A 27062-nucleotide genomic window follows, 5' to 3' on the forward strand; every position below is an offset into this window, starting at 1 on the left:
TTCTTCAGCAGGTGCTAATTTGGAAATTTCTGGTTGGCAATGAATATGTTGCTTTGTTTCGCAGTGTGGCTTCTTCAAGCGAGACCGTTTCTTACACAACGAGTTTCCCGCCGAAAAGGCATTTCTGAAACCTCGTCAGAACGGCACACAGGCCTGACATCGGCCCCCTCTTCCCATCACGTACTGCTGACTTGGAATTGAGGAACGGTCTGCTGCACACTACATCCGTCATGCGCAAGTCTGGCTTCTGGTCTGCCAGGCCATCGCATAGAAGCGGAGAGACTCCAGTAAAGCAATTTGACTTCGGTAATTCGGAGTGAAGACATGGAGGGAAGAGGCGAGTGAAGTTAGCTTATTTGCCTCCAATGAAAAATCCGTTTTACTTTGCCAATTTTCCTCTGTTAATTTCTTACCTATATGATACTGAAGGGGCCGAGGCTAAAATCGGAAGACCACTCAGTTTGAAACGTCCTTTGTTTATCTTTATTCGAAACTCAGGGTAAAAATCCACAGTCCAAAAAAAAAAGCCGCCATCGAATAATGAGGACATTTCATCAGCGGTTTTTCATATTCCAGAATTCAAAAACCTTCAGAAAACCCACATTCTCGACTTCGGTCAACCAGTAGGTCCGGGGAACACTTCTACAGGCTCTGAAAGACGATCATGTATTGCCTTCGAACCCTACACCTCCTTGTTGTCTGGGCCTCCCGCTTTCGGCCCAGAAGATGCTAGAGCAATTTATTTTGTATTTATTTTACTAGTGAATACCCGCTCCCTCCCGGAGCGAACTACGGTGTCGGCGAAATATCTCGCACAATGCTGTGTACAGCTCACCCCGCCTCCCCTCTTTTATAAAAACAAAACTTCTGGTTGCATCCCTCTCCCCCGTTATACATATTCTGGTTGCATCCCCTTCCCTCCTATAAAAATTCTGCTTGTACCCCCCATTTCTATAAATGCTGGTTGCACCCCGTCCTCCTTTATATTCAAATTTTACCCGGACCGATATGCAACATTACTCTGCCTTTTGTCCAGGTCATCCCACACCTCCCCTCAATGGGGGAAAGGGGCCAGTTTTAATTGAACCCAACACTGGCTCACAGATACCCCCAGCACGTTTTGCTCAATTTGGTGGACATCGGCCAAGCCGTTCTCGATTCTATAAGGTTCCACATAACCGATATTGGCATATTGCAGTATGATGTTTTTCCCTTTGAAAAACAAGAAGCCACGGTTTGAGCGACGACGGAAACGTTCGCACGAAGATGAGCGGCAGTTCACCACGACAACTCGGAACTTCAGGTTAACGCTCGGTGACTGACTATGCAATTTCCTATTGGATAAGAAAATCGCTTCCAAAGTTACACACCTCATAATTGCCTTAGCTTATGACGAAAACCAAAATAAATAAATAAATATAAAAAAAATGATTCAGTGTGCAATATTTGTGTGATGAATGTCAATAGAACACTGCATAGTTTGGTATTTATCCTCAAGATGACATTGTTGTTGCAGATTCAATTTGCCTGGTGTATTATTGAACTCGATCAGAAACATTGTTTTGCACTGGACAGTTTGTTGACTGTACATTTAGTTTTCTTTTTTAAATCCATTCTTTTTTTAAGCTTTAAAACAGATTCTTAAGAAAACAAAACAAAACATCTGTCTGTGGATGTTCACTCATTTGCGTAATGACATGATTTATCCAGTTGTATTATTATTATTCTTTTCCTTCCAATCAGGGGTTTATGTATAAGTGCATCGAGGTTTACTAATTTATGGATTTGAAAATAAAGGTTTTTCTGCCACTGCGTTTTATACCGGAGGCAGAATGATGCGTACATGTATTTTATTACCGTATTCCCATGATGAAATGATCTCTGCATTTCATTTGACGAGTTGTGTTTAATTTCCGTTAAACTGGAGGTGGCTGCAAGTGCGTGATATCGGGCCATGGGCATATTGTATTTAAGGAAGGGGGTTGGTGCGACGTGTTTGGAGAGAATGGAACATTAGGGGAGTTCAGTTGTTTGGGGAATAGTGGAGGAAAGGAAGGTTGGGGCAGAGGGGAGTAATGGGGGTATGTGGGTACAGTAGTGGCTTTTTGGTAACGACACTGGACTGGGATCCCTGAGGTTGTGTGTTCAAATCCAACTGGATTAAGGTGTTAGGGATTAGGGATTTGGATTGTAAGGTTCAGGAAGTCGAGGTGCTTTTGGGAGAACTATCACGTGACTATGGGATTGTCGGGGAAAACCCACCTGGCTCATTAATCGCCTTCAGAGTGGGGACAATCTGCCTGCACACTCGGTCTGGTGTACATGTGACGATAGTCCACACATCGTGGTTGACTGTTATTCCCTTCCCTTGTTACACCAGGTCGTTCTGTTGAGGTGTCGGCCTAATACCTTTCTCCTGTACTAATATGTACTGGATATGGCCCAAAAGTCCCCCAAATTTTTTTTCATGATATCACCTTGCAGGTTTCTGAAATAGATGGTAGCTTGTGTCAAACAATTGTTTTGATTTCCAAATTGAACTTCCTTCAAGACAAAACACGACTCGTTTCAGCACGTATCGTCATGGGTTGCGTGTTCAAGAACAATCTGCTGTAATTTCTCCGACCAAAGCTTTTATTTCATGGAGATAACAAAATTCATTGCTGGTGGAATAATGTTCATAAAACCCACTTGCCTCAAACAGTAGATGCTAGTAAACAGTAAACAGAGAAGTTTTCGACATATTTTGTCTCCTACCTCAGCGCGTGAATGTTGTATGAGGTTCGGACATCGAAGGGACGCATACATGTTCACATGGTACTCATGGTCACCGATACCGATGTTCGCCAGTGTACCTCGTTATGCGTATATACGTGGTACCCTTGTAAACGAAGTACTTGCATGAGCTTGTCTTGGCCTGTATGAAGTGTTGCTAGCACTATATGAGCTTTTGCTGTTTTTCAAGCAATGTCTTATTTTAAATTCTGATGACTGCTCCTTGTGTTTCAAACCTTTTCTCGTTATAGTCACCATGACCCACAATGGCTTCTGGAATTTTTATTTCATTTTCGATTTCCAACAGATTTTACGATTTCGGTCACCCAGCTCGAGTTGCTAAAATTATTGATTTTAATTTTACTTTTTTTTCTTTCCTTACCTTACCTTGAATCATTTGAAAGAGTTACCGACTTAAGACTTTTGAGTATAAATTAAAAAAAGAAGCCCTAATATCTAACCGGAGTGTAAATGATTGCACGTCTATATTGTGGATTTCAAGAAAAGGGCACAAAATACACTCGCTATTCTGCTCTCACAAACAAACGGTGTTCCGCTGTATGACATATTGTGTCGGTACATTGCACGAAGGTTGCCATGTGTACTTCACCGTATGAGCAGAAAGTGTTTCGACCTAACACAGGAACATGTTTTCTTTTCTTTAAACCATGCTCATTGCAAGCGTATCTCTTTCGCACCGATTGGTTGCGATCGGTTTGCATTGCCTGTGGTGACAGGAAACCTTTTTATTTTTTTCTCTTATGCTGTAAATATTGTACATGGATTTTGTATTTTCAGAAAGTGCTTTACATTAAAAGAAACTGGTGCTGTCTATCCGCTCGTTTTCCATGCTGCATACGCAAATAAAGGTCCTGCTTTATCTTTTCAGCACTTGGCTTCATGATGAATTACTTTAAGGGGCAGGAGAGCCGAGAGGTGCACACGCTCACCTCTGAGATGTCTTGTCTAGGTTTAAATGTCCATCCGGTTATCTACTGCCTACCTGATGTTTTTCAGCCAGGGAGAGAGGTATTAATGTGTGTGCACGTAGGCTAAAACACCATTTTAACAAATACATAGTTCCTGACCCAACAATTCAAAAACGTGGTTTCAATCTTCTCAGGAGAGCATGTGGACAACTCTCAACAGGATAAGTACTGGACATGGCTGATGTGGCCACCTGATGCACAAGCGATGTCTCAAGAGCTCGCCTGGCTGCGACTGCGGAAACCCTGACCAAACCAAGGAGCACGTCATAACATCCTGTGTCACACAAGTTCCGGGGTTAAAGTCTCTCCAGCAGGGCACTGGACTGGTTAGGGGACTTACAACTACAACTGTGACGAGAGCTTCTGCTCAGCTGGACGAAAGAAGTTGGTGGATGTTGAAATGGAAAGAAGTTCCCAAGGTGTTCTTCGTCAAAAGTAGATGAGTTAGCACCACCACCTTGAACAAATTCCTGCCTCACCTGTGGGTAAGAACTCGTCTAGTCTTCTCGGATATTCCTTGGCACCAGGTTACAATGCTTGGTATCTTAGTGTGGTTTGCGTACGGGCAGTAGTTCCTGTACTTTAAACAAATTCACGCACCGGCCAGTCTTCGGCTGGAAAGGACAATCCATTATTATTTAGTTCGTAATGTTCACATAGATGGCAAGTGAGCCGCATCACCATCCTGCAGGATTCCACACACAGTACCACTTGACTTCAGATAATGTCTAATAAATAAATAAATAAAAACCCACTTTAGATTCCCACCAACCCATTTGGTCAACTCCAACTTGCCACGAATGTCTTCATAAAATAATAAAAAACTAAAATAGTTTTTCTCTATTTTAAAAGTTATTGGAACCTGTTTTTAATTTCCATCTTTTCGAATGAAGAATGAAGACCTGAATGAATGAAGACCACTTGAATAAACTGTAAATTTCATGTAAAAGTAAACTTTAAAAATGCGATTAAAAGCTTTATGGATTTTAAAACGATCAAAAATATACACCATTGTTTATTAACACTGCACAATGTCACATGAATAGGTGATTGCAATTGAAATCAAATGACATTCGTCAAGGAAATACTTTAAACAAGGCATTCGAAAGTTGGCACGTTTTGAGATCTGATAAAAAAAACTTTTTTTTTCCATCGATAAAGATCATATAAAACATGCAGGACCAAGATCGACCCCAAAGTCCTGGCCAGGAGATCCAATGTCGGTCGGAGCAAAGTCGACAATAGGGAGGCGAGTGGCTTTGTTGGTCCGATACTGGATCACTGTCCTGCTCCAGCTGTCTGTGTGCTTCTGTGGAAATAAACCCACCTTACATGTAAGGTTGAAACCTCCGCATGGACTAAATCTTTGTCACGTGGTTAACATTGGCATGTTTAAAATGTCAGTGGTGGACGTGCTGCACTCATCCTCTGTAACTGCTCCACAATCACATTCTTTAATCCTGGTTGGTTGGTTTTTAAAAAAAAGGTGAAACTGTCCAATCAAGAGAGTTCGTAGAACACCTTACCCCACGCAGTCTTGAGAAAAACGACATGGGAAGGTTCTTTGAAACTCCTACTTTATGTGTTTCCAAGCACAATCTATATTTCCTACGAGCCGCCATTTTGTCTGAATCTCAATATTCCCCAATGCTGAGAGAGCGAGCGGCACATATGATTGTTGGAGATGATGTAAAATGGTTCAATCTTATGTCGAAGTGCTACTAAACTGAAAGTTTTAAAAAGTGTCAATTAAGGGGATTTGTGTTGTACAGTAATCAAGTACTGTATATAATTCCGTTTACATAAAATAAAAGTTTTAAAGGTCCCATGTAATTCAAAAGTTTCTGGTTATTTATATATTAACTTGACCTTCATAGTGAATAAATCACCCATGTTTCTTTTTAAAAAATCAACAATGGGATAATTAGACCAATATTTTGAACATTTGTAGTGTTTTTCACAACTTGCTAAGCCCCGCCCCTCAAAAAAGTGGAGTTCAGTGAACCGCAGGTCACGTGACCGGTGACGTCACCTTCATAATGAAGTCCATGCCATCTCGATTCGCTATGCTTTGGCCCGCGATCCGTTCCGTGTAATTTGTACGTACTCTACTTTTGATTTGCTTGATCTTGATCTGAGGTATGCTGAGACACATGTGTGTCACGCCTCGCCTCGTTGATAAGCCCGCAAGGTCGCTCCGTGGAGCGGCCTGCACATATTCAACTATGGGTGAATTGTGGCGGACACGAAAGCTCACTGGCGCAATGGCATCATTCCGCGCACCAAGTGGGCGGTGGCCACGCCCGAGGGGTAGGCGTGGCCTCGGGATATACACCGGGCGCGCAGCCCGGAGCGCTCCAGTGCTACAGTGGAGCTCTTGTAATAAACTCTTCCAACTTACCGCGTTGTCCGCTTCCTCCTTGCTAACAAGTAGCGCGCGTAGCACCGTGCTCCATTGGTGACCCTCCGACGTTCTGGTCAGCCGTCGCTGACCACCCGAACTCACCACAGCAATGGCAACCAACGCGGTCACAATCAAACTCCCCGAGTTCTGGGAGGCTCAAGCTGAAGTTTGGTTTCTGCAGGCAGAAGCCCAGTTCCGACTTCGAGGCATCACGGTGGACGAGACCATGTACTGCCACGTGGTCGCCTCCCTCGGGCCCGGCACGGCCGCCCGCGTCGTGTCGGTCCTGAGGAACCCACCGGCCGACGGCAGGTACGAGGCGATCAAGCGTCTCCTCCTCGCCACGTTCGGCCTCACGGTGGACGCACGGGCCGACCGCCTCCTGGACCTCCCCGAGCTCGGTGACACGCGACCGTCGGTCCGCATGGACCATATGCTGTAGCTGATGGGCGAAGAAACCCCGAACGCTCTATTCCGGGCGTTATTTCGATGCCAGCTGCCGGCACGTGTACGCTTCGCGTTGGCCGGTTCTGCGACGACGGAACCCCGAGCTCTCGCTGCCGAGGCCGACAAGTTCTTCGTGGCTTTGGACACGCAGGCGTGTTTTGGCGTGGCTGTCGCGCATCCCGAGGCTGATGCACACCTCGTGGCTGATGCTGATGCACACCTCGTGGCCGCCGCCACGCCCCGCCCACCACCGCCGCGGAGAAAACCGCGGCCTCCGCCACCAACCTGGTGTTTTTTCCACGCCCAGTTCGGCCACGAGGCTCGGCAATGTCGCCCGCCGTGCTCATTCGGCAGGTCGGGAAACGCCCGGGCTGGCCCTCGGTAGTGGCACTGAGCGCCGGCCATTCAAACAGCCTACTGTTCATCACGGACACCTTATCCGGGCGCCGTTACCTGTGCGACATGTCAGCGCAGGTGAGTGTCGTTCCCGCCAGTACGTCCGACAAGCAGACCGCGGGCCGGGGCCCCGCGCTGCTTGCTGCCAACGGTACGTCCATTCGCACATACGGAAAACGCTGCCTTTCTCTGCGGTTCGGAGGGCAGGTTTTCCGGTGGTCGTTCGTCACTGCCGACGTGCCTATGGCACTGCTTGGCGTGGACTTCCTCTGTGCCAATGGCCTGTTGGTGGACGTAAAGCACAGAAGGCATGTCCAGGCCGAGACGTTCAGCTCGCTCGCTTGCGCGCTGCCCGCCTCGTTGAGCAGCTCCCGGAGCGGCCCATCGAGCGGCTTGCTGAGCGGTTCGGTTCCGGCCAGGTTGGTCTATACGCTTCCGGCAATGGACGAATTCACCCGCCTCCTCGCCGGCTTCCCGGCCCTCACGCGGCCCACCTTCTCGCCGGGGGCCATCAAGCACGGGGTGGAACACCACATCCCCACCGCCGGGCCACCGGTCTACGCCCGGGCACGCCGCCTCGAGCCGACGAAGCTCGCGGTAGCTAAAGCGGAGTTCGCTACGCTGGAGCGGCTCGGCATCGTCCAGCCCTCCGAAAGTGCTTGGGCGTCGCCGCTCCACATCGTGCCAAAGCCCGGCGGGGGATGGCGACCGTGCGGGGACTACCGGCGCCTCAACGACGCCACCACCCCCGACCGCTACCCCGTCCCCCACATTCAGGACTTCTCCGCCCGGTTGGCGGGCATGTCCTTCTTTTCAAAGGTGGACCTCATACGCGGCGACCATCAGGTCCCCATCAGGCCGGAGGACATCCCGAAGACGGCGATCATCACGCCATTCGGACTTTTCGAATTTCTTCGGATGCCCTTCGGTTTGAAGAATGCGGCTCAGGCGTTCCAGCGACTAATGGACAGCGTCTTGCGCGACTTGGATTTTCTGTACGTCTACCTGGACGACATCCTCGTCGCCAGCGCATCCCGCGAAGAGCACCTTCACCATCTCCGCACGCTTTTCGAATGCCTGGGCCAGCATGGCCTCATCGTGAACCCCGCCAAGTGTCGGTTCGGCGTCGCCGACATCGACTTTTTGGGGCACCGCGTCACCAGGCACGGGGCCGTTCCCCTACCGGCCAAGGTGGAGGCGGTGAAGGGGTTTCCGCGCCCCCGCACGATCAAGGGGCTCCAGGAGTTCCTGGGCATGGTAAACTTTTACCATCGGTTCCTGCCCCGCATCGCCCAGCTCCTGCGCCCCTTGCACGAGGCCCTCCGAGGGAAGCCGGGCAAAGGTGACGTTACCTGGACCGAGCAGATGGACGCGGCGTTCGCGGGCGCGAAGCTCGCCTTGGCTAACGCCACCATGCTCGCGCACCCGGCGCCCGATGCACCGATCGCCCTCACCACCGACGCCTCGGACTACGCGGTGGGGGTGGTGCACGAGCAATGGGTGCGTGGTGTCTGGGAACGGCTGGCGTTCTTCAGCCGGCAGCTTCGCCGCCCAAACGCCGTTATAGTACCTTCGACCGCGAGTTGCTCGGGCTTCACCTGGCGGTCAAGCACTTCCGCCATCTGCTCGAGGGCCGTGCGTTCACGGCCTTCGTCGACCACAAGCCACTGGTCTTCGCGATGGGCAAGGTTGCCGAGCCGTGGTCGGCCCGGCAGCAGCGTCACCTCTCGGCCGTGTCCGAATATACAACAGACATCCGGCACGTCGTGGGGAAGGACAACCCGGTGGCGGATTGCCTTTCCCAGTCCGTCGCCCACGCAGTCCACCTTGGCATCGACTATGCCCGGAAGGCGGTGGACCAGGCCGCCGACCCCGGCGTCCAGGCCTTGCGGACCGCCGTCACGGGCCTACGCGTCACCGAGGTGCCGTTCGACGGCGCGGGCACGGCCCTCTTGTGCGACGTCTCCCTCGGGCGGCCTCGCCCCATCGTGCCCGCGGGCTGGCAGCGCCAGGTTTTTGACGCCATCCACGGCCTGTCCCACCCGGGCACGAAGGCCTCCCAGAGGTTGGTCGCCGATAAGTTTGTCTGGCATGGCCTCCGGAAGGCCGTCCGCGGCTGGACCAGGACGTGCCTCGCGTGCCAGCGCGCGAAGGTGCACCGACACACCCAGGCCCCATTGGCCCCGTTTACGGTGCTGGAACGTAGGTTCAACCACATTCACATGGACCTGGTGGGACCTCTGCCCCTCTCGCGGGGTTTCACCCACGTCCTCACCATGGTGGACCGCACCACCCGGTGGCCGGAGGCCGTGCCTTTGGCGGCGACAACGGCGGCGGACGTCGCGCAGGCGTTCATCGCCACCTGGGTCGCCCGGTTCAGCGCCCCCTCGGACATCTCGTCCGACCGCGGCCTCCAGTTCACCTCGGAGCTCTGGGGGGCGGTCGCGTGGGGGCTCGGGGTCCAGCTGCACCGAACCATGGCCTACCACCCCCAGGCCAACAGCCTGTGCTAGCGGTTCCACCGCTCGTTGAAGGCCGCGCTCCGGGCCACCCTCCGCGACGGCGGCTGGGTCGACAGGCTCCCCTGGGTCCTGCTGGGCCTCCGGACGGCGCCCAAGGACGACCTGCGCGCATCCGCGGCGGAGTTGGTCTTCGGACAACTGCTGCGGGTGCCGGGCGAGTTCCTCCCCGACCCCACGGCACCATGGTCCGCGGCGCAGGAGCGCTCCGCGCTGCAGGAGACCGCCCGGAGGTTTGCCCCGATGCCGACGGCGCACCACGGGCACCCACCTATGCACGTCGCCCCGGAGCTTCGCACCGCGGAGTACGTCTTCGTCCGGCACGACGCCCACCAGACACCACTGCGGCCCCCGTACGATGGGCCTTTCCGCGTGCTGGAGACCGGGGTGAAACATTTCACCTTGGACATCGGCGGTAGTCCCGACCGCGTCTCAGTGGATCGCCTCAAGCCGGCCCACCTCGACGTGGACCACCCACCGCCGGTGGCTCGGCCCCTGCGTCGAGGCCGCCCCCCTGCGGGCGGACCCCTGGCACCGCCCAGCCCCGCCGGCACGCCGCCCCCCGGTCCGGCACCCATCCCGGGTACAGCCGGAGGCATCCCAGCTGGCATCCCTGCACCCCGGACGCTGCCAGTCGCCAGAGGGCGCTTCGGCCGGGTCATCCGTTTGCCCCGCAAACTGGCCCTCTGGCCCGGTGTATATCCCGAGGCCACGCCTGGGGTAGGCGTGGCCTCGGGATATACACCGGGCGCGCAGCCCGGAGCGCTCCAGTGCTACAGTGAAGCTCTTGTAATAAAGACTCTTCCAACTTACCGCGTTGTCCGCTTCCTCCTTGCTAACAAGTAGCGCGCGTAGCACCGCGCTTCAGAATTAAATAATTAACAACTCACGGTCTGAGGTAACTCGGCTAAAAATTATCCGATTTGCACCAAATAAAGTTTATGAATGGTTGCACAGACCCCTACTTCTCACTAAAAGTGGAAACAGAATGTAAATTGGAGTTAAAATAAGTGTTTGATTTGTATCAAGCAAATGCACGTGGAGCATGCTTGCGAGCGAGCTGCGTTCTGGTGACGTGACGTCACATGGATTACGTCATCTGCTTTGAGGTATGGGGCAGAATTTTTAGGGGCGTTCCCATGTGGTTCGGTTTTCTTTCATTTTTAATGTTTCAGAGTGAATATAACAAAAAATCAGTGCCATATTTGAATTCACCATAAAAAGACTCATTTGGATGACATCAAATGCATTTTGAGTGAGATTCCGTGTCTGTGGACCTTTAAAGTCTGCAGAAATGTATATACTGTATACCTTTTTCAGAAGTTTACCGCCATTGCTGCAGCATCTTTTACACCGCCCTATCTAACACATTAAATTAGTTATTTGTGCCTGGTGGTTGTGTACTTTACGACATCCTTAAAAACACTACGTTTCCTATTTGGAATGATTTTCAATTTTGTTTGACTGTCAGCCAGACAGTGACTAAAATGATTACTTTACTCCTCTATTTATGACCGATCTGGGATCCCGTACAATTTGCCAAATTCAGAGCCAATGTACTGCTAAACTGCAGGCTCGTGATTCCGATTCATGTTCTACAGTGTTCAAAATATAAAATTTTATCGAAATTAAGTAGTTCCTCGATCATTGACAAGTCTGCAGACAGATCGAGGGAACTAATTGCTTAACCTCACTTTTTGCTTCACATGCGGGGTAAAAATTAATAAGGTAAAACCATCGAATTGTTACACTAATTCTGAATTTCATCCTCCCTCCTATTGTCAATGAGCTCATAAGATCTGTAATTGAGAATATTCCAATACCTCTTTTCATTTTCTTTTTTTAACACCGTAGGACTTCTGTCATGGTCACTGGGATTGGTAAAATAGCTTGGTAAGCTGAAAATTCTGCTATATTTGCCTACGTAATAAATAGATGGACCCTTTTATACAAAATCAATTCAAATGCCAATCAATCCCAACCAGTACCTTTCCAACATAATTAAAGTGTTTATGCCCTTTTTGATACATTTCCCTCCCAGGAAGTTGTGAAACCACTGAAAAAGGCCCTAGCACTTCATCTGCAAATGAACTCGAGAACATTACTGCTTGCATCCTTAACACCTCCACTGAAATAGCTCCTCGTCTTCTCTAATAGCTTTCCATCCACTAAGATGGAAGGTTGTCATTCCACGACATCAAAGGGTGCATCAAAACAGCTGGCTGGGCAACCTTTCCTCAGCCGAAGCAAAATCCATTAACTGAAATAATTATTGCAGACACTAGTGAGATACCCATGCTACGCACGGGTGGGAGGCCGGAAGCAAACAGGCAATGCAGATACGGCGAATGCTAAAGCATGAAACCAATAAATTCCACATTCCTGTAGCACCTTCAGTCACACGTCAGACATGGACAGCAAGTTCGTGAAGGACTTCCATGAAAAACGTACCCGTTCGCAAACAAACGGGTACGTTCACGTAGAAACATCGATCGATCGTGGGTCCATGGCGAATCTGCATATGGTGATCCGTGAAGTTCACGCTTAGAAAGTAGAAACCATCACGGCATGTCGTCATTTACTTGAACTCAATATCTCTTTTTTCATTCCAAACAACATATCTCCAATCACAAATTAATCACAAAATAAACTCTTAACAACATTGTTAATGTTTCCTTCAATGTAAAAACTACCAAGTCAACAGTTAAAAGGATTTTGAGCGATAGGTGTTATGGCCTTGGCAAGATCGATGGAGACAGCGATCTGTTGGCTTATACACCGCCCAAATAGCTATGTAGAATTAGCTCATGTAGAGATTAAACCCACGTCGGTTGAACTTTGGCCGAGGTCATTATTTACTTTTAATGATGGTTATATACGAATCTAAAAGAAAATAATTGGTTTTGGGTCGTCCTTTCCGCATATCTCGTGGGATTGTGAGTTGGAGAGACGACCGTGATGGCGGGGAGGGGGTTGGCATTCTCTCAAGTAGGGATTCAACCCATGTCCTTATAAAAGGTCTTTGTCCGAGGTCACCGAGTCCGATCGGTGCAGCCGATCGGTGCAGCTGTGCAGCGATCGGTGCAGCCGTTTGTGCGGCACCCAGGAAAATAACGTTATGCGGGAGTCCAAACCTGAAAATGCTGGAGGCCAAAGCTGAAATTGGAAAAACAATATACCATATTTTACTCCAGGAGATCCCAGGATTACCCACTCGAAATATCGTTGCGATCGGTTCAGCCGTTTTTGTGGTATTTTCGAACGGACGGACAGACATTTGGTGAATTATAGCAAGATGAAGTTTTTCATTTTCTCTAATTCGCTCATCATAAATCAACAATTTGGTTTTCAGAAAAGCCACTCAACCTTGTTACTTCTCCTGACCCATCAGTGGATGGATGGCCCTGAACCTTAGCTTCCTCGCCTTTGAACTTTCAACCTTTGGCATCTGGTACTATTCGTACCTGGTACATCTACTTGCGCCTGGCTGATGGACTTTCCCCATAAGCACGAGCAATGGATTTCTCTCTGGCTATTTTCTCTTTCCACTCTTCCCTTGGCAACTTGTCTCCCACAGTGCAATGTTCCAAGCCCAATTTTTTTTAATGATTATCATTACCTACTGAAGATAACCACCTGAACCACTTTGGATGTGAGGGAGGATCACAAGACTTTGTCCAGGCAAGTGTCATATTGCATTGGTAGACAACTGCAACAATAAGGTTATGATCACTAGCGAGCATGGGAAGCAATTTGAAACTGATATTTTAGGCATTAGCTCTTATGGCCGCCAAAAAAGATTGTCCAGAAAAGAAAAGATTGTCCAGAAAAGAATAGATTGTCCAGAAAAGAAAAGCTTGTCCAGAAAAGAAAAGATTGTCCAGAAAATAAAAGATTGTGCAGAAAATAAAAGATTGTGCAGAAAAGAAAAGATTGTCCAGAAAAGAAAAGATTGTCCAGAAAAGAAAAGATTGTCCAGAAAAGAAAAGCTTGTCCAGAAAAGAAAAGATTGTCCAGAAAAGAAAAGATTGTCCAGAAAAGAAAAGATTGTCCAGAAAAGAAAAGATTGTCCAGAAAAGAAAAGATTGTGCAGAAAAGAAAAGATTGTCCAGAAAATAAAAGATTGTCCAGAAAATAAAAGATTGTCCAGAAAAGAAAAGATTGTCCAGAAAAGAAAAGATTGTCCAGAAAAGAAAAGATTGTCCAGAAAAGAAAAGATTGTCCAGAAAAGAAAAGATTGTCCAGAAAAGAAAAGATTGTCCAGAAAAGAAAAGGTTGTGCAGAAAAGAAAAGATTGTCCAGAAAAGAAAAGATTGTCCAGAAAAGAAAAGATTGTCCAGAAAAGAAAAGATTGTCCAGAAAAGAAAAGATTGTCCAGAAAAGAAACCCTTGTCCAGAAAAGAAAAGATTGTCATCAAGATTGTCGGCAGCAGCTCAGTCGGTAACAGTTTGTGTTTTTATAATTGTATAGTATTCGGTGGTTAACGACGGGGAGGAGGAGGGGGAGGGGGAGAAGGGGAAGGGGGAGGGGGAAAAGGGAGGGGGAGGGGGAAAAGGGAGGGGGGAGGGGGAAAAGGGAGGGGGGAGGGGGAAAAGGGAGGGGGAGGGGGGAAAGGGAGGGGGAGGGGGGAAAGGGAGGGGAGGGGGGAAAGGGAGGGGAGGGGGAAAAGGGAGGGAGAGGGGAGAAGGGGAGGGGGTAGGGTGGATGGGGAAGGGAGGGGGGAGGGGGGAGGGGGATGGATGGGGGAGGGGGGAGGGGGATGGAGGGGGGAGGGGGAAGGGGGAGGGAAGGGGAGGGCCAGGCAACAATGACGTTGCAGTTCTCATGGTCGGAGAGCAGCACAACAATCGCGACTTCGTCCTGCATCTTCGCAACAGCACAAAGCGGATTTTGGAGACTCACCGATCCTGTGACGCCCTCCAGTACCGGCGTTGCCGGGCGGGGGAAGGGAGATCCGTACATTCCCAACCCGTACATTCGCCCTCTCGACTCAAGCTCACTCGGACAAAAGCCTTGCACAAATTACACCGTGAAGGCCCAACGGCCATGTCTATGCCACAAATCAAGTACGTGAGCGAGTCGGGCACACTGAATTGAAAATATATAGAACGCTCATACTCCGTGAAAAGTGAAGCCGCCATGTCGCCATCTTGGTTAGCACGACTCGACCAACTCGCTTTGCGGAGCTCGTTTGTTTTGAACGTGTGAATTACGTGCGAACGCGTAACTGAGTTTATGGCGGCAAGGAACATCACGTGATCGCTCTGAGTGAATCAGCGCGCTGCTCTGCCACCTGCTCAGATTCCATGTATAATATTCCTCGCTGAAATGCGCCGAGGTAAATATGAATAAAAAATATGGATCTCGTAAAGATGAAAGAAAAAAAAACCTATGTGGTGTGAATGGCAATGTTCCTCGCTGAAATGTGAAAAAACGCAATCGCTTTTCGCTCTGAAATACATGCGAACACGTAACTGAGTTTATGGCGGCAAGGAACATCACGTGATCGCTCTGAGCGAATTAGCGCGCTGCTCTGCCACCGCCCCAGATTCCGTGCATAATATTCCTCGCTGAAATGCACTGAGGTAAAGATATGGTAAAAAAATATTATGAAATATTTTTTTTTAGGTCGGCCATGTTCTTCCCAGGCTCAATGGCCATGTCTATGCCAAATATCAAGCACGTGAGCCTCTCCGTTTAGGAGTCTATCGGTAACATTACACACACACACACACACACAAACTGTGTTTTATATATATAGATAGCAATTTTTTTTAAATAGTTGTCGCTTTTGTGAACTTTGAAGGCCAAAAGGTTATTATGTAGGTTCAATATAATAATAGCCTGAACCTACCCTTTGTTCTCTGTATTTAACAAACCTTCAAAATTGATAAAATAGCACTATTCTAAGTACAGTGTGTTATAAAAACTTTAAATGACAAAGTCTCTGCCTTTGAATTGCACTGGCATATACTTACTAGGGTGTGTCTTACTAGGGTCCTGGCAGGAGTAATACCTCGTCAGTGGACTCATTCCTATTGAGAGGAGTGGTCCAATTGTATGATTGTATGGCCATGCATTGTGGCCCCTCAGGGTCAGGATGCATGTGTTTGAATGACCATGTGCTTCAGCCTTTGGGCTGAGGTGCATGTGTAATGTTATTGGGACAGCCTTGATAGACGTTGTGGCTTGGCCATGGGGTCAAGGTGCACGTCCAAGGCTGTTCAAATGTTTGATTTTTTTACCTTTTTTCATCGTAAAAAAGGCAGGCCTTAGCGCTGGCCTCATAAGCGTGTGTGTTGTCAAATTCCACTAACTAGTTGTGCACAGCTCCCTGAGCCGGCCTCCTCTCCACCTCGGGATTTACCATCGCCATTTTGTTTAACAAAAATATTGTCATCGACAGTCATGTAGTGTGTGGTCTCTGACAAAACAAGTTTATAGTAAGATTCGTCGCTGACAATCTTGTTGCCTTGGCCTTGCGTCGGCTAGTGGGCAGCGGCCTGTAGACAGAATTATTTCACTCTAATGAAGGGGAAATAACAAAAACGTAAACGTTACTCTGCTTCCTACAGTGCTTGGCATACCTTTATCAACTTCCGGTTGATAAAACCAATTGATCCACTTTGTGCAGAACAGCTTATCATCCTTCCAACAGACAGGCGAGCGCAGTAAGCTTCAAAGTTGGGAAGGGGAGGGGGGAGGGGGAAAGGGGAAGGGAGGGAGATGGGGGGATAGGGGGTGAGGGTGGAAGGGGGAGGGTGGGAATGGAGGGGGGGAAGGGGGTGGGAGGGGGTAAGGGGAGGGGAGGGGAGGGGAAAATAGGAGGGGAGGGGGATGGGGGATAAGGGGTGAGGGGGGAGGGTGGAAGGGGGAGGGAGGGGGAGGGTGGGAGTGGAGGGGGGAGAGGGGGGAAGGAGGGGAGAGAGGGTCAGGAGGGTAGGGGGGAGAAGGGGAAGGGGAGGGGAGGAGGCGAGACATGAGAGGAAGGGGGTTCATATATATGCTGGTGGGTGAATGTGGCGTTCATCACGTTTCTGAGTTAAGTGTGATGTCGATCAGGAAGAAGAAGAAGCCGTACTGCCAACTTTGTACGCTTCCAGAATTGTTTGATTTATTTGTGTTCAAATGTCTGGTGATTGTTTTGTATTTATTTATGCGATTGTGTACTTGTATATACCTGTCATTAATTTTAAAAAGCTTCGGCACTATCGAGCGATTATTATTTTTAACTCCAAAAAAACCATCTTTTTTTTTTTCAAAATGTTTTTTTTTGTCAAAAACACTCCCAGGCACTCACTGATGAACCTCTGAAAGTTTGACGAAGATCCGTTCAGCCATCTCTGAGAAAAATGGCGACACCGACAGACAGACAGACACACACACACACACACACACACACACACACACACACACACACACACACACACACACACACACACACACACATCTCTCTTATATAGTAGATATCCAAACTGACGGCTCATCTGCAATTGTTTGCCATTCCCATCCTTCTTTGTCACTTGTGGAGTGACCTCACCAGATTCTAGACAGTCTCACTTCAATTAATCAACATCACATTGTTTAAAAAGGAACTTCATTACAGGAAGAGGTCATTATAGGCCCATCATGCCTGAGCAATCATGTAAACAATGAGTATATCTCCATCCCCACTGCGTCCACATAACTATCCAACAAAATTTGAAAACTGATTCGATTGTCACTTTCCTTCTAAGGAAACCATTCCATGTATTCACCACTCTGAATGAAAGACATCTACTGTCCGAACTCTCCTCCTCCTCTTTACTCTTGAGCTGTGACGTCTTGTCCTGTCAGTATCCATTCTGCTGAAAAATGTTTCTGCACTTATTTTGTGTCTACCATTCATTATCTTCAACATCTCTATCAGATCCACTCATAATCATCTCCTCTCTAATGTAAAAGTAAAGTCCTGTCTCCTTCAGCCGCTCCTCAGAGCATAGTCTAGCTAGGCCCAAGATCAATCTAGTTGCTCTATGCTGTACCCTCGCTATAGCAGTTATGTTCTTCCTCAGATATGGTGACCAAAACTGTACATCGTATTGTAGGTGAGGCCCTTACTAAATTCCTACACAATGTTAACAGTATCTCTTTCAATTTACAATTTATTCCCCTCTGAATGGAACCTAAAACCCTGTTTGTTTTACCTATAGCTACCTGGCATTGTGGTGTCTGCTTACCTCCCCTGTAGTCGTCCGCCCGCCCCCCCCCCCCTCCTTTCTTTTACCACTGCCAGACCCTTCTCTGTGTGGCAAGCTCTAAGATTGCCTCTTACATTATATAATCCCTATTTATTAGGTCATCTCATCTCAATTCTCGAAGAGATTAACGTGTAAAATGGGTCGTGATGTCCGGATGTCTGCCGGTCCAGATGTCTGTCCGTCCGTTAACTTTTTGTTAATGTTGCTACTCATCCATTATCACCCAGCTGATTGTTCTGAAACTTGACACATGAATACAAGACAGTAGCCCGCACAATTACCCAGGCATAGATTTTACTATTTCGGATCATGGGGGTCATGACTTTAAATGAGGTCAAGGTCAAAAAAAAATACTACGTACATACTTCGAAAATAAAAAAATTCGAACCCAGGATCCTAGGATCCCAGGCCAGCACCCGAACCGCTAAACTAACACCAGGCTGAGTCAGCCCCCCTGGCGTTAATTCAGCGATCGACCAGGATTCAAACCCAGGATCCTAGGATCCCAAGCCGGCACCCTAACCGCTAAACCAACACCAGGTTGAGTCAACCCCCCTGGCGTTAATTCAGCGATTGACCAGGATTCAAACCCAGGATCCTAGGATCCCAAGCCAACACCCGAACCGCTAAGCCAACACCAGGCTGACTCAACCCCCTGGCGTTAATTCAGCGATTGACCGGGATTCAAACCCAGGATCCTCGGATCCCAAGCCGGCACCCTAACCGCTAAACCAACACCAGGCTTTCTCTCAATGATGAAGAATCACTTTAAAATTGAAGTATCCGGATCCGCATCTGGATCGTTACCAAAATCGAACCAATTCCTCCTCGTCACAAACCCAAACATTCCACTAAGTTTTGTGTGAATTTGTCCTAAATATTTTGAGACATCCTGCCCACAGACAAACAGGGGTGAATACATAACCTCCATCCACCTTGTGTAGCGTAGGTAATGAGGTACCCAGGCAGGATAGTTTTGCATCACATAGGGGAAAAAACCGAAGATCAAACAAATGACAAAGCTAATGAAAAGAGACATCTAATGCCAAATGTATTTGTTTCACCAACAAAGCTGTTGTTCCTCACCGAACACCCATCTTCCAAGACAGAATAGACCAGATGTCTCGGTCCCTCGGCTCGAATCTCGGCGCCATTTCTACTCTGCAGCACCAACGCCTTGGCGAGGCTTCCTGTGTCATCGCGGAAGGCAATGCTGTTCTTACAGTGGTAAGTAAAGTTCTGCACACCACTACTAGACAGTAGCCGTAGGAAAGTCAGTTGGATATCCATGGTGCTTGCTTGCTGCTTGTCACTGCCATAGACGAGCTGCAAAATATCAGGAAGTGGGGTTTGGATAAATAATGGGAAATCAGCCTTGGTGAGTTAAGGAGAGTAGAGGGGAGAGAGTTGGAGATTAGTTCACATTATTTTTTACATTGCATCACCTGGAAACCTGGCTGTATGCTTTGCCTGAACCAGGTGTGTGCCTTCTTTTCACCAACATGATGCCAGCCGTTATGGGTGATGTGCTCAGGAATTGCCCTTACACAGGAGGCACCCATCTCCATGTCACACCACACCTTAATGGAGTCAGCACTTGCACCGCCATTTGGATCAATCCAGTATTCCCCTATAGGTGAGCAGCTTATTAAGCATGAGAAGGACCAAATAAATAGGCACTGCAGGTCAAGTCTTACAAGATTAAATGTAGAATTTGCTTTATTTAAGTGGTTGACAGCACAGTACGGTAAAGGGGGGGGGGGGGGGGGCTTTACAGAGATACATTTTGGTAGGGGTGACACGGTATCACAAATTTTCACGTCTCCAATCGGTCCACATACAGTGCCTTCAGAAAGTATTCACACCCCTTGACTTTTTTCACATTTTGTTGTGTTATAGCCTGAATTTAAAATGGATTAAATTGAGATTTTTGGTCACTGACTTAGGATAATACCCCATAATTTCACAGTGGAATTTTCCTTTTAGAATATTTTACAAATTGATTAAAATTGAAAAGCTAAAATGTCTTGAGTCAATAAGTATTCAAACCCTTTGCTATGACACTCCACAAATTGAGTACAGGTGCGTTCAATTTAATTTGATCACCCTTGAGACGTCTCCACAACGTGATTAGAGACCGCCTGTGGCCAATTCAATTGATCTAGAAATCACGATTTAGAAAGAAAAACACCTTTCTATATTAGGTCCCACAGTTGACAGTGCATGTCAGAGTAGAAACTCTACCATGAAGGAACTGTCTGTAGAACTCTGAGATATATCTGGGGAAGGGTATAAAACAATTACTGGAGTGTTGAAACTTCCCAAGAGCACACTGAGCTCCATCATTAGGAAATGGAAAGAATATGGAACTACCCAGACTCTTCCTAGAGCTGCCCGTCCGACCAAACTGAGCAACTGGTCAAGGACCTTGGTGAGGGAGGTGACCAAGAACCCAATGACCATTTTGACAGAACTACAGAGTTCCTTGGCTGAGATGGGAGAACCTGCTGGAAGGACAACCGTCTCTGCAGCACTTCACAAATCTAGGCTTTATGGGAGAGTTTCCAGACGGAAGCCACTCCTGAGAAAAAGGCACATGAAATCATGACTGGAGTTTGCAATAATGCACGTGAAAGACTCCGAGAGCATGAGGCAAAATATTATTATGTGGTCTGATGAGACCAATGTTTATCTCTTTGGCCTGACTGTGCAAAGTGCTACGTCTGGCGGAAAAGGAGCACAGCTCATCACCCATCTAACAACATCCTTACCGTAAAGCATGGTGGTGGCAGCATCATGCTATGGGGATGCTTTTCAGCGGCAGGGATTGGGTGACTTGCAAGTATAGAGGGAACAATGGATGGAGCCAAATACAGGCAAATCCTTGAGGAGAACCTGCTTCAGAGTGCAAAAGACCTTGGACTGTGGTGAAAATTTACATTCCACCAGGACTATGACCCCAAAGCATACAACCTAAGCAACACTGGAGTGGCTTCAGATCAAGAATGTGAAAGTCCTCGAGTGGCCCAGCCAAAACGCAGACTTGAATCCCATTGGGAATCTGTGGAAAGACTTGATTAATTGCTGTTCACTGACGCTCCCCATCCAACTTGACAGAGCTTGAGCAAATCTGCAAGGAAGAATGGGAGAAACTCCCAAAATCTAGATGTGTAAACCTGCAACGCCATAACAGACACACCCAAGAAGACTCAGAACTTTAATCACTGTCAAAGGCACTTCTACGATGTATTGACTCAGGGGGTTGAATACTTATGTAAATCACATATTTCTGTGTTTCATCTTTAATTATTTTGTTAAAAAAAAAATCCACTTTGACATTATGGGGTCTTATGATATCAGTGACAAAAAAAATCTCAATTCAATCCATTTTCATTTCAGGCTGTAACAGCAAAATGTGAAATAATTCAAGGGGTGTGAATACTTTCTGAAGGCACTGTAATTGTTCATTGTAACTAGCAGGTACCTGCAGAAAATCCACACAATATAAAATCTGACTTAATGTCCAAAACTACCCACCTCCCCCTCACAAACCCAAGTCATCAAGCTCCCCTCCCAACCTAATGGCTCCGATCTCCTCCCTATTCTCAGTCTTAACCCTCCTTCCAACTCCTCCCAACCACAACACAACTCCTCAACCCGCACTCCCAACCACAACACAACTCCTCAACCCGCACCCGCACCCCCAACAACAACACAACTCCTCAACCCGCACTCCCAACCACAACTACAGCATATTTATTCACTACAATGTTCACAACAATCATATCTGTAAACATATCTGTTCACTATTTTTTTTATTTGTATGCAGCCTGTGGCTGATTGGCTGCATCATTTTCTTGGTCGCAGCTGTGCCACTGATGCAATGTCCCCTTATGAGCTAGCTGGTACTCATTTTGCCAATCTCGGAAGGATAACAGGCTGAATCGGCCCACCTGGTGTTAATTCAACGACACAACAAGGGCTTGAACTCAAGATCCTATGATCTTACGCCAGCCACCTTAACAGTTAAACCAACCACAGGTTTTGTTCACTAGAACCATTCAGGTGAATAAGTTTTATCTTTATTTTTGAATTTACTTGCCAGCATTCCTAAGCACGAAAAATAGTTCCTGAAAGATGTGTTAAATGGGTTACTCGTGCCACAAATTGCCCATCTTTGCCACCATCCTTACCACGAGGATATTCAGGATGGCATTTTTTGAGATCCAGGCAGGTCCTGGCTGGATGGTCCCGTGAACCATCAGGCTGAAAGATCACGTTAACCTGTATGCTGAGAGACTTGATGGTTGCCTGCACCTCTTGTTTGCTGATGTCATTACTCATGCCATCGTCGGACGCGGTCAAACCGATGAATGATCCATAGCTGCTGGAATCTCCAGAAGGACCTGGATTCCCAGGTGACCCATGGGGGCCAGAAGGACCCTGTTCAACACACCTTTGGCTTCAGTGACTGCAGAAGTTACTGTGCTCGACTTAAAACAAATGATCACAGTAATACAAATGTAGTTCATAGCATCATAAATACTGCGCTCACCATGGTAAATACACAGTGAGATTAATACATATATGAAGCAAAATGCTTCTCTAAAGTGAAAAAAACAATTGTGTCAATTCCCATCAATCTGGACCTACTTTAGGTCCTTCATTTCCAATTTGGCCTGGAGGACCTTTTGGCCCAAAGGGACCATGTGCACCTGGCAACCCTTCTTGTCCAAGTGGTCCAAATGGTCCAGGATCACCCTGTAAAGGAAAGTCATTTCAGTCAAACTGTACTATCACCATTACAAAATCTATTTTCACAATAGGTGAAGACATCCGGCTGAAAGCATGGCGTTCGCAAAGCTACGAGCATTAACCATAACTCAATCAGGTGCACCCTTCATATCAAATATTCCATTACCGATTTGAATGTGCATGAAGTCAAATCCACATTGAAGTAGAACGGCCCTCGGTAGAGTGCATACCTCTGCTCGGCTGAATGGTTTACGTTTTGTATCGCACTGACAGGCCAGATCTGGATCAGGCTTGTTCTTGTCACCTAACCAACTCATCCACCTAGTTTTATCATAACTCGTCCATAACTTTTTGAAATATCATGCTATATATTGTTTTTGGCCACTCAATAATCACTCAATTGTGACTTAAATTTGAAAATAACATTCTCATATCCCGATCCGGATTCGGATCTTCACCAAAATTGAACCAATTCTTCCTCATCACACATCCGACCTGTCCACCAGGTTTAGTCCAAATCCGCCAATAACATTTTGAGATATCGTGCTATGTATCGGTTTTAGCCATATCACCGAATGGTGAAGAATCACTTAAAAAAAATTTTTTAATGCTAATATCTGGATTCGGATTTGTATCTTCAGCAAAATTGAAAGAATTCGTCCTTGTCACACACCCAACCTGTCCATCAAGTTTCGTCCAAATCCATCCATAACTTTTCGAAATATAGTTTTTTGGCCATATCTCTCAATGGTGACGATTCACTTAAAAATTCTAGTATCCAGATCCGGGGCGTCACCAAAATCTAATCATTTCGCCTCGGTCATCTACCCAACCTCTCCACCAAATTTCGTCGTAATCTGTCCACAACTTTTTAGATATTTTGTTCACTGCCAGACAGACAAACAAACAGACAGGAATGAAAACATAACCTCCATCCATCTTCAGTGGCAGAAATAAAACTGATTTGGTTTCATATCTCAGTTTGATTTCTCTGATATCTCAGATATCTAATTTGGTTTGATTTGGCTGAAAATTTGATATCTCAGCCCACACTGCCTTTCCTCTGGGACTTTCTGGATTTCTTTGTCACTAGGGCATTGCCCGTACGTGGGTGCCCGTTCCTTGCCAAAAAAAAAAAAAAACGCTACCCGTACGCTCTACCCCGCCCGTATGCCCGTAAACAAAAAAAACAACGCTCTTCGCTTCCGCCCTTCGCTCTGACTGAATTGGGAGAAATAATGCGCATAAGAAATCGAATTACGAACCGTAATGGCGGTCAGCTCGTAACGCGCTCAGCTCCGCTCGCTCTCACATCGGCCACGCCTACGCAACAAAGCGTTCTGTGATTGGCTGCCGGAAGTGAAGTCTTCACTGTCCGGAAGGTCGCAAATCGCAGTTAGGATGAATCGTTTTAATTTAATCGCAGTTTGAATTCGTTTTAAAACATAGTTTAACGGCAACATAGTTTTCCAACGTGAAATAAATGAATACGCTCTCAAATGTGCCGTCCGAGGCAGAGTCTGATCGCCACGTTCGGCACACGTGATAGCTCGCTGCTCTCTGATTGGTTGAAGCGTTTTTTGGACATAGCTCGGTAAGTACTTCTCCGATTAATTTAAAACCTTGAAAAGGCACATCCTCGGGTCCCCAGCAATATACCTGGCAAGTTTAAAGTATATCGGACCCGTGGTTGTCGAGAAACAGCGGTCACAGACAAACACACAGACACACAGACACACAGACACACAGAGATTGCTGGAATTATAGATAGATGACAGTTTAATCCCACAAAACTCCTCCCGTTTGGGTCACTCAATAAAGTCCGACAGCACAGATAAACCATGGAAGTTGTTCAGTTATTTTCTCCTGTTTTGCGGATGAAAGGAACACTGAATGGTCTCGTGTATAAGAATAAGCCACGTCCAGTGAGTGTATTGATCATTTTTACCTTTTGCATTTGCCTCATTTCATGGCAGTCATTCTGGAAGCTGGTTGTGCAAATATTTCATTGCTACCGTCAAATCTCCTCTTATTATCCCACGCGTAAAGTGAAAAACTAGATGAAAGGTTCATATTGTCCGTCTGTCTGCAGACGACAGTCTATGATCGAGGAACCTCTTAATTTAAATTGCATTTTATATTGTGAACATTGTAGAACATGAATTAGAACACGAACCTACATTTTAGCAGTACTTGAAAAACTGTATGGAATCTTGTTCCACGCAGTCGTGAGATCGGGCATGCGCACAGATGAGTAAGGTAATTGTTTTGGTCTGTCTGCCCTTCCGCAAGTCAGGCATAATTGAAAATAATTCCAAACAGGAAATTTACTGTTTTTAGTGACGTCATAAAGGACACAAATAACAGGCACGAGGAACTACGAAGAACGTGTTAAATAAGGTGGTGTAAAAGACGGTGCATCAACTGCGGTAAACTTCCGAAATAATTTTTTTTTCCCTATCGCCTTTAAAACTTTTATTTTATTTCAATTGAATTATATACTTGAACACTTGAATACAATTCGCCTTGTTGGCACTTCCAAAAACTTCCTTAGCAGTGCTTGGACAGAATATTAGGCAATTTTATGCCATCTTGACCAATCAAATGTACCGCTCGCACTCTGTTTTAGTGACTATTGAAATTCAGACAAAATCGCGGCTCATAGGAAATATCGATCCTGCTCGGAAATTCAAAGCAAGAGTTTAAAAGACCCTTCCCATGTCCTTTTTCTCATGACTGCTCTATAGTTTTCCTTTTTTAATTTTTAAATTTTTTTTTTTCTTTCTTTGTATTCTCTACTACGTGCAATTTATTTTGGTAAATAAGAATGCACCGATCACAATCACATCAAAATGTCAGCACATCGGTAAAGGTTCAGCACATCGGTATGTAAATGAATATAATGCTTGCAGTTATCATATCCTGGAATGTCTGCGATTACTCTGTTGGTTTTGTTTTTGGTTCTTACCCTGGGACCGATGGGTCCAGTTAAACCAGGAGGGCCAAGATCTCCAGAAGGACCCTGCAAACAAAACAACAGAACAAAAACTTTGTGGAGCCTTCTTGGTGGCAGATTCAAAAAGTTTCATTCAAATAAAATGGCCGATCTCAATATACTTTCCTGGAGGTCCCATGGGTGTCTTTAGTGAAGAGTGGGTGAGTTATCGCCGGCACGCTGAACAAATTACAAATTCCTGCATATAAGTCTGTTCTCGTCAAACATAGGGCCTGACCAGACAGTTTGTGAAAGACTTGGCCTAATCTACCAATGGTGGCTGAACCATTCAAATGAGACAGTCATTTTGCCCTCATCATGATAAAATATAATGATAGTTTTGTGGAATGAAGAAAGACTAAAAACAAACCAGAAGCTGGCTTACCGGATTGCCTGGTATTCCAGATAGGCCTGAAAACCCACGGTGTCCTTTAAAACCTCTCTCTCCACGGCTGCCAATGTCACCTTTGGCCCCAACAGGACCAGCTGGTCCCTGAAATGAAGCATGACAATTCAAAAGGGTCTTCAAATCTATGAAGTGTATTTTTTATCAGTTTGCTATATGAAGTGAATGATATTAATAGTATTGAATGCAAGATTCAGGTGAAATAATGTTACTTATTCATCATTAAGTCATGCTTGCAGTTGCATATATGAGAGCCAGCAACATCTCTTTGAATTTTCCCAAAATTTACTGAAGGCTTTCAGACGTTGTCACACACAATATTAAGATGCAGACAAAATCGCCATCCGATGCTTACCCGAGTTCCTCGTGGTCGACTTGGGCCAGGGGGACCAGTGGGTCCAAAAGGTCCCTATTAAGGACAAACATAGTTTGTAAAGAATACTTTTATATGAAGGTGTGAAACACAGGTTTCATTTAACAGCTGAGCTAGGCCTTGCCCTCTACTATTTGCTTCTCTATTATCTGTCTGACTTAGTTCCTGCTCTTTTAATAAAAGAGATCAAATCACTGCCAAACATCTGTACCTGGTGGCTTTGTTGAGTAAAAATAAAAATAGGATGGCAAAAAGTTGTATTGATACAATTGTAGAATCACATAAGTATAAGCCGTGCTACAAGTGAGGATGCGGAGGTATCCTAGATGGATTTTCTGGTTTATTGTGGAAGCTGTGCTACAAGTGAGGATGAGGAGGTATCCTAGATGGATTTTCTGGTTTATTGTGGAAGCTGTGCTACAAGTGAGGATGAGGAGGTATCCTAGATGGATTTTCTGGTTTATTGTGGAAGCCGTGCTACAAGTGAGGATGCGGTGGTATCCTAGATGGATCGTCTGGTTTATTGATGGATTTTCTGGTTTATTGTGGAAGCCGTGCTACAAGTGAGGATGAGGAGATATCCTAGATGGATTGTCTGGTTTATTGATGGATTTTCTGGTTTATTGCGGATGTTGTGCTACAAGTGAGGATGCGGAGATATCCTAGATGGATTGTCTGGTTTATTGATGCATTTTCTGATTTATTGTGGAAGCCGTACTACAAGTGAGGATGAGGAGGTATCCTAGATGGATTGTCTGGTTT

The 27062-nt window shown here is 46.7% G+C and overlaps 2 protein-coding genes across 2 annotated transcripts in view; one reads left to right on the plus strand and one right to left on the minus strand.

The window, feature by feature from the left end:
* LOC137434017 (integrin alpha-8) overlaps positions 1–3663 on the plus strand; it is a 158190-nt gene extending 154527 nt beyond the window's left edge. The window contains exon 30 of the mRNA XM_068126607.2: positions 65–3663. Within this exon, the coding sequence (XP_067982708.2) occupies positions 65–157 (93 nt within the window). The 3' untranslated portion in view covers positions 158–3663. The remainder of the gene's footprint in view (positions 1–64) is intronic.
* A 1103-nt stretch (positions 3664–4766) lies between these two features.
* LOC137433434 (uncharacterized) overlaps positions 4767–27062 on the minus strand; it is a 232225-nt gene continuing 209929 nt past the window's right edge. Inside the window, exons 47-54 of the mRNA XM_078785841.1 lie at positions 26283–26336; positions 25907–26014; positions 25495–25548; positions 22425–22532; positions 21965–22214; positions 19217–19401; positions 18858–19097; positions 4767–5073 (exon numbers count right to left, since the gene is read on the minus strand). Coding sequence (XP_078641967.1) covers positions 4927–5073; positions 18858–19097; positions 19217–19401; positions 21965–22214; positions 22425–22532; positions 25495–25548; positions 25907–26014; positions 26283–26336 — 1146 coding nt within the window. The 3' untranslated portion in view covers positions 4767–4926. The remainder of the gene's footprint in view (positions 5074–18857; positions 19098–19216; positions 19402–21964; positions 22215–22424; positions 22533–25494; positions 25549–25906; positions 26015–26282; positions 26337–27062) is intronic.

This window comes from Myxine glutinosa, chromosome 10 (genome assembly GCF_964187855.1).
Source record: "Myxine glutinosa chromosome 10, kmMyxGlut1.1, whole genome shotgun sequence".
In the NCBI taxonomy this organism is placed as follows: Eukaryota; Metazoa; Chordata; class Myxini; order Myxiniformes; family Myxinidae; genus Myxine; species Myxine glutinosa.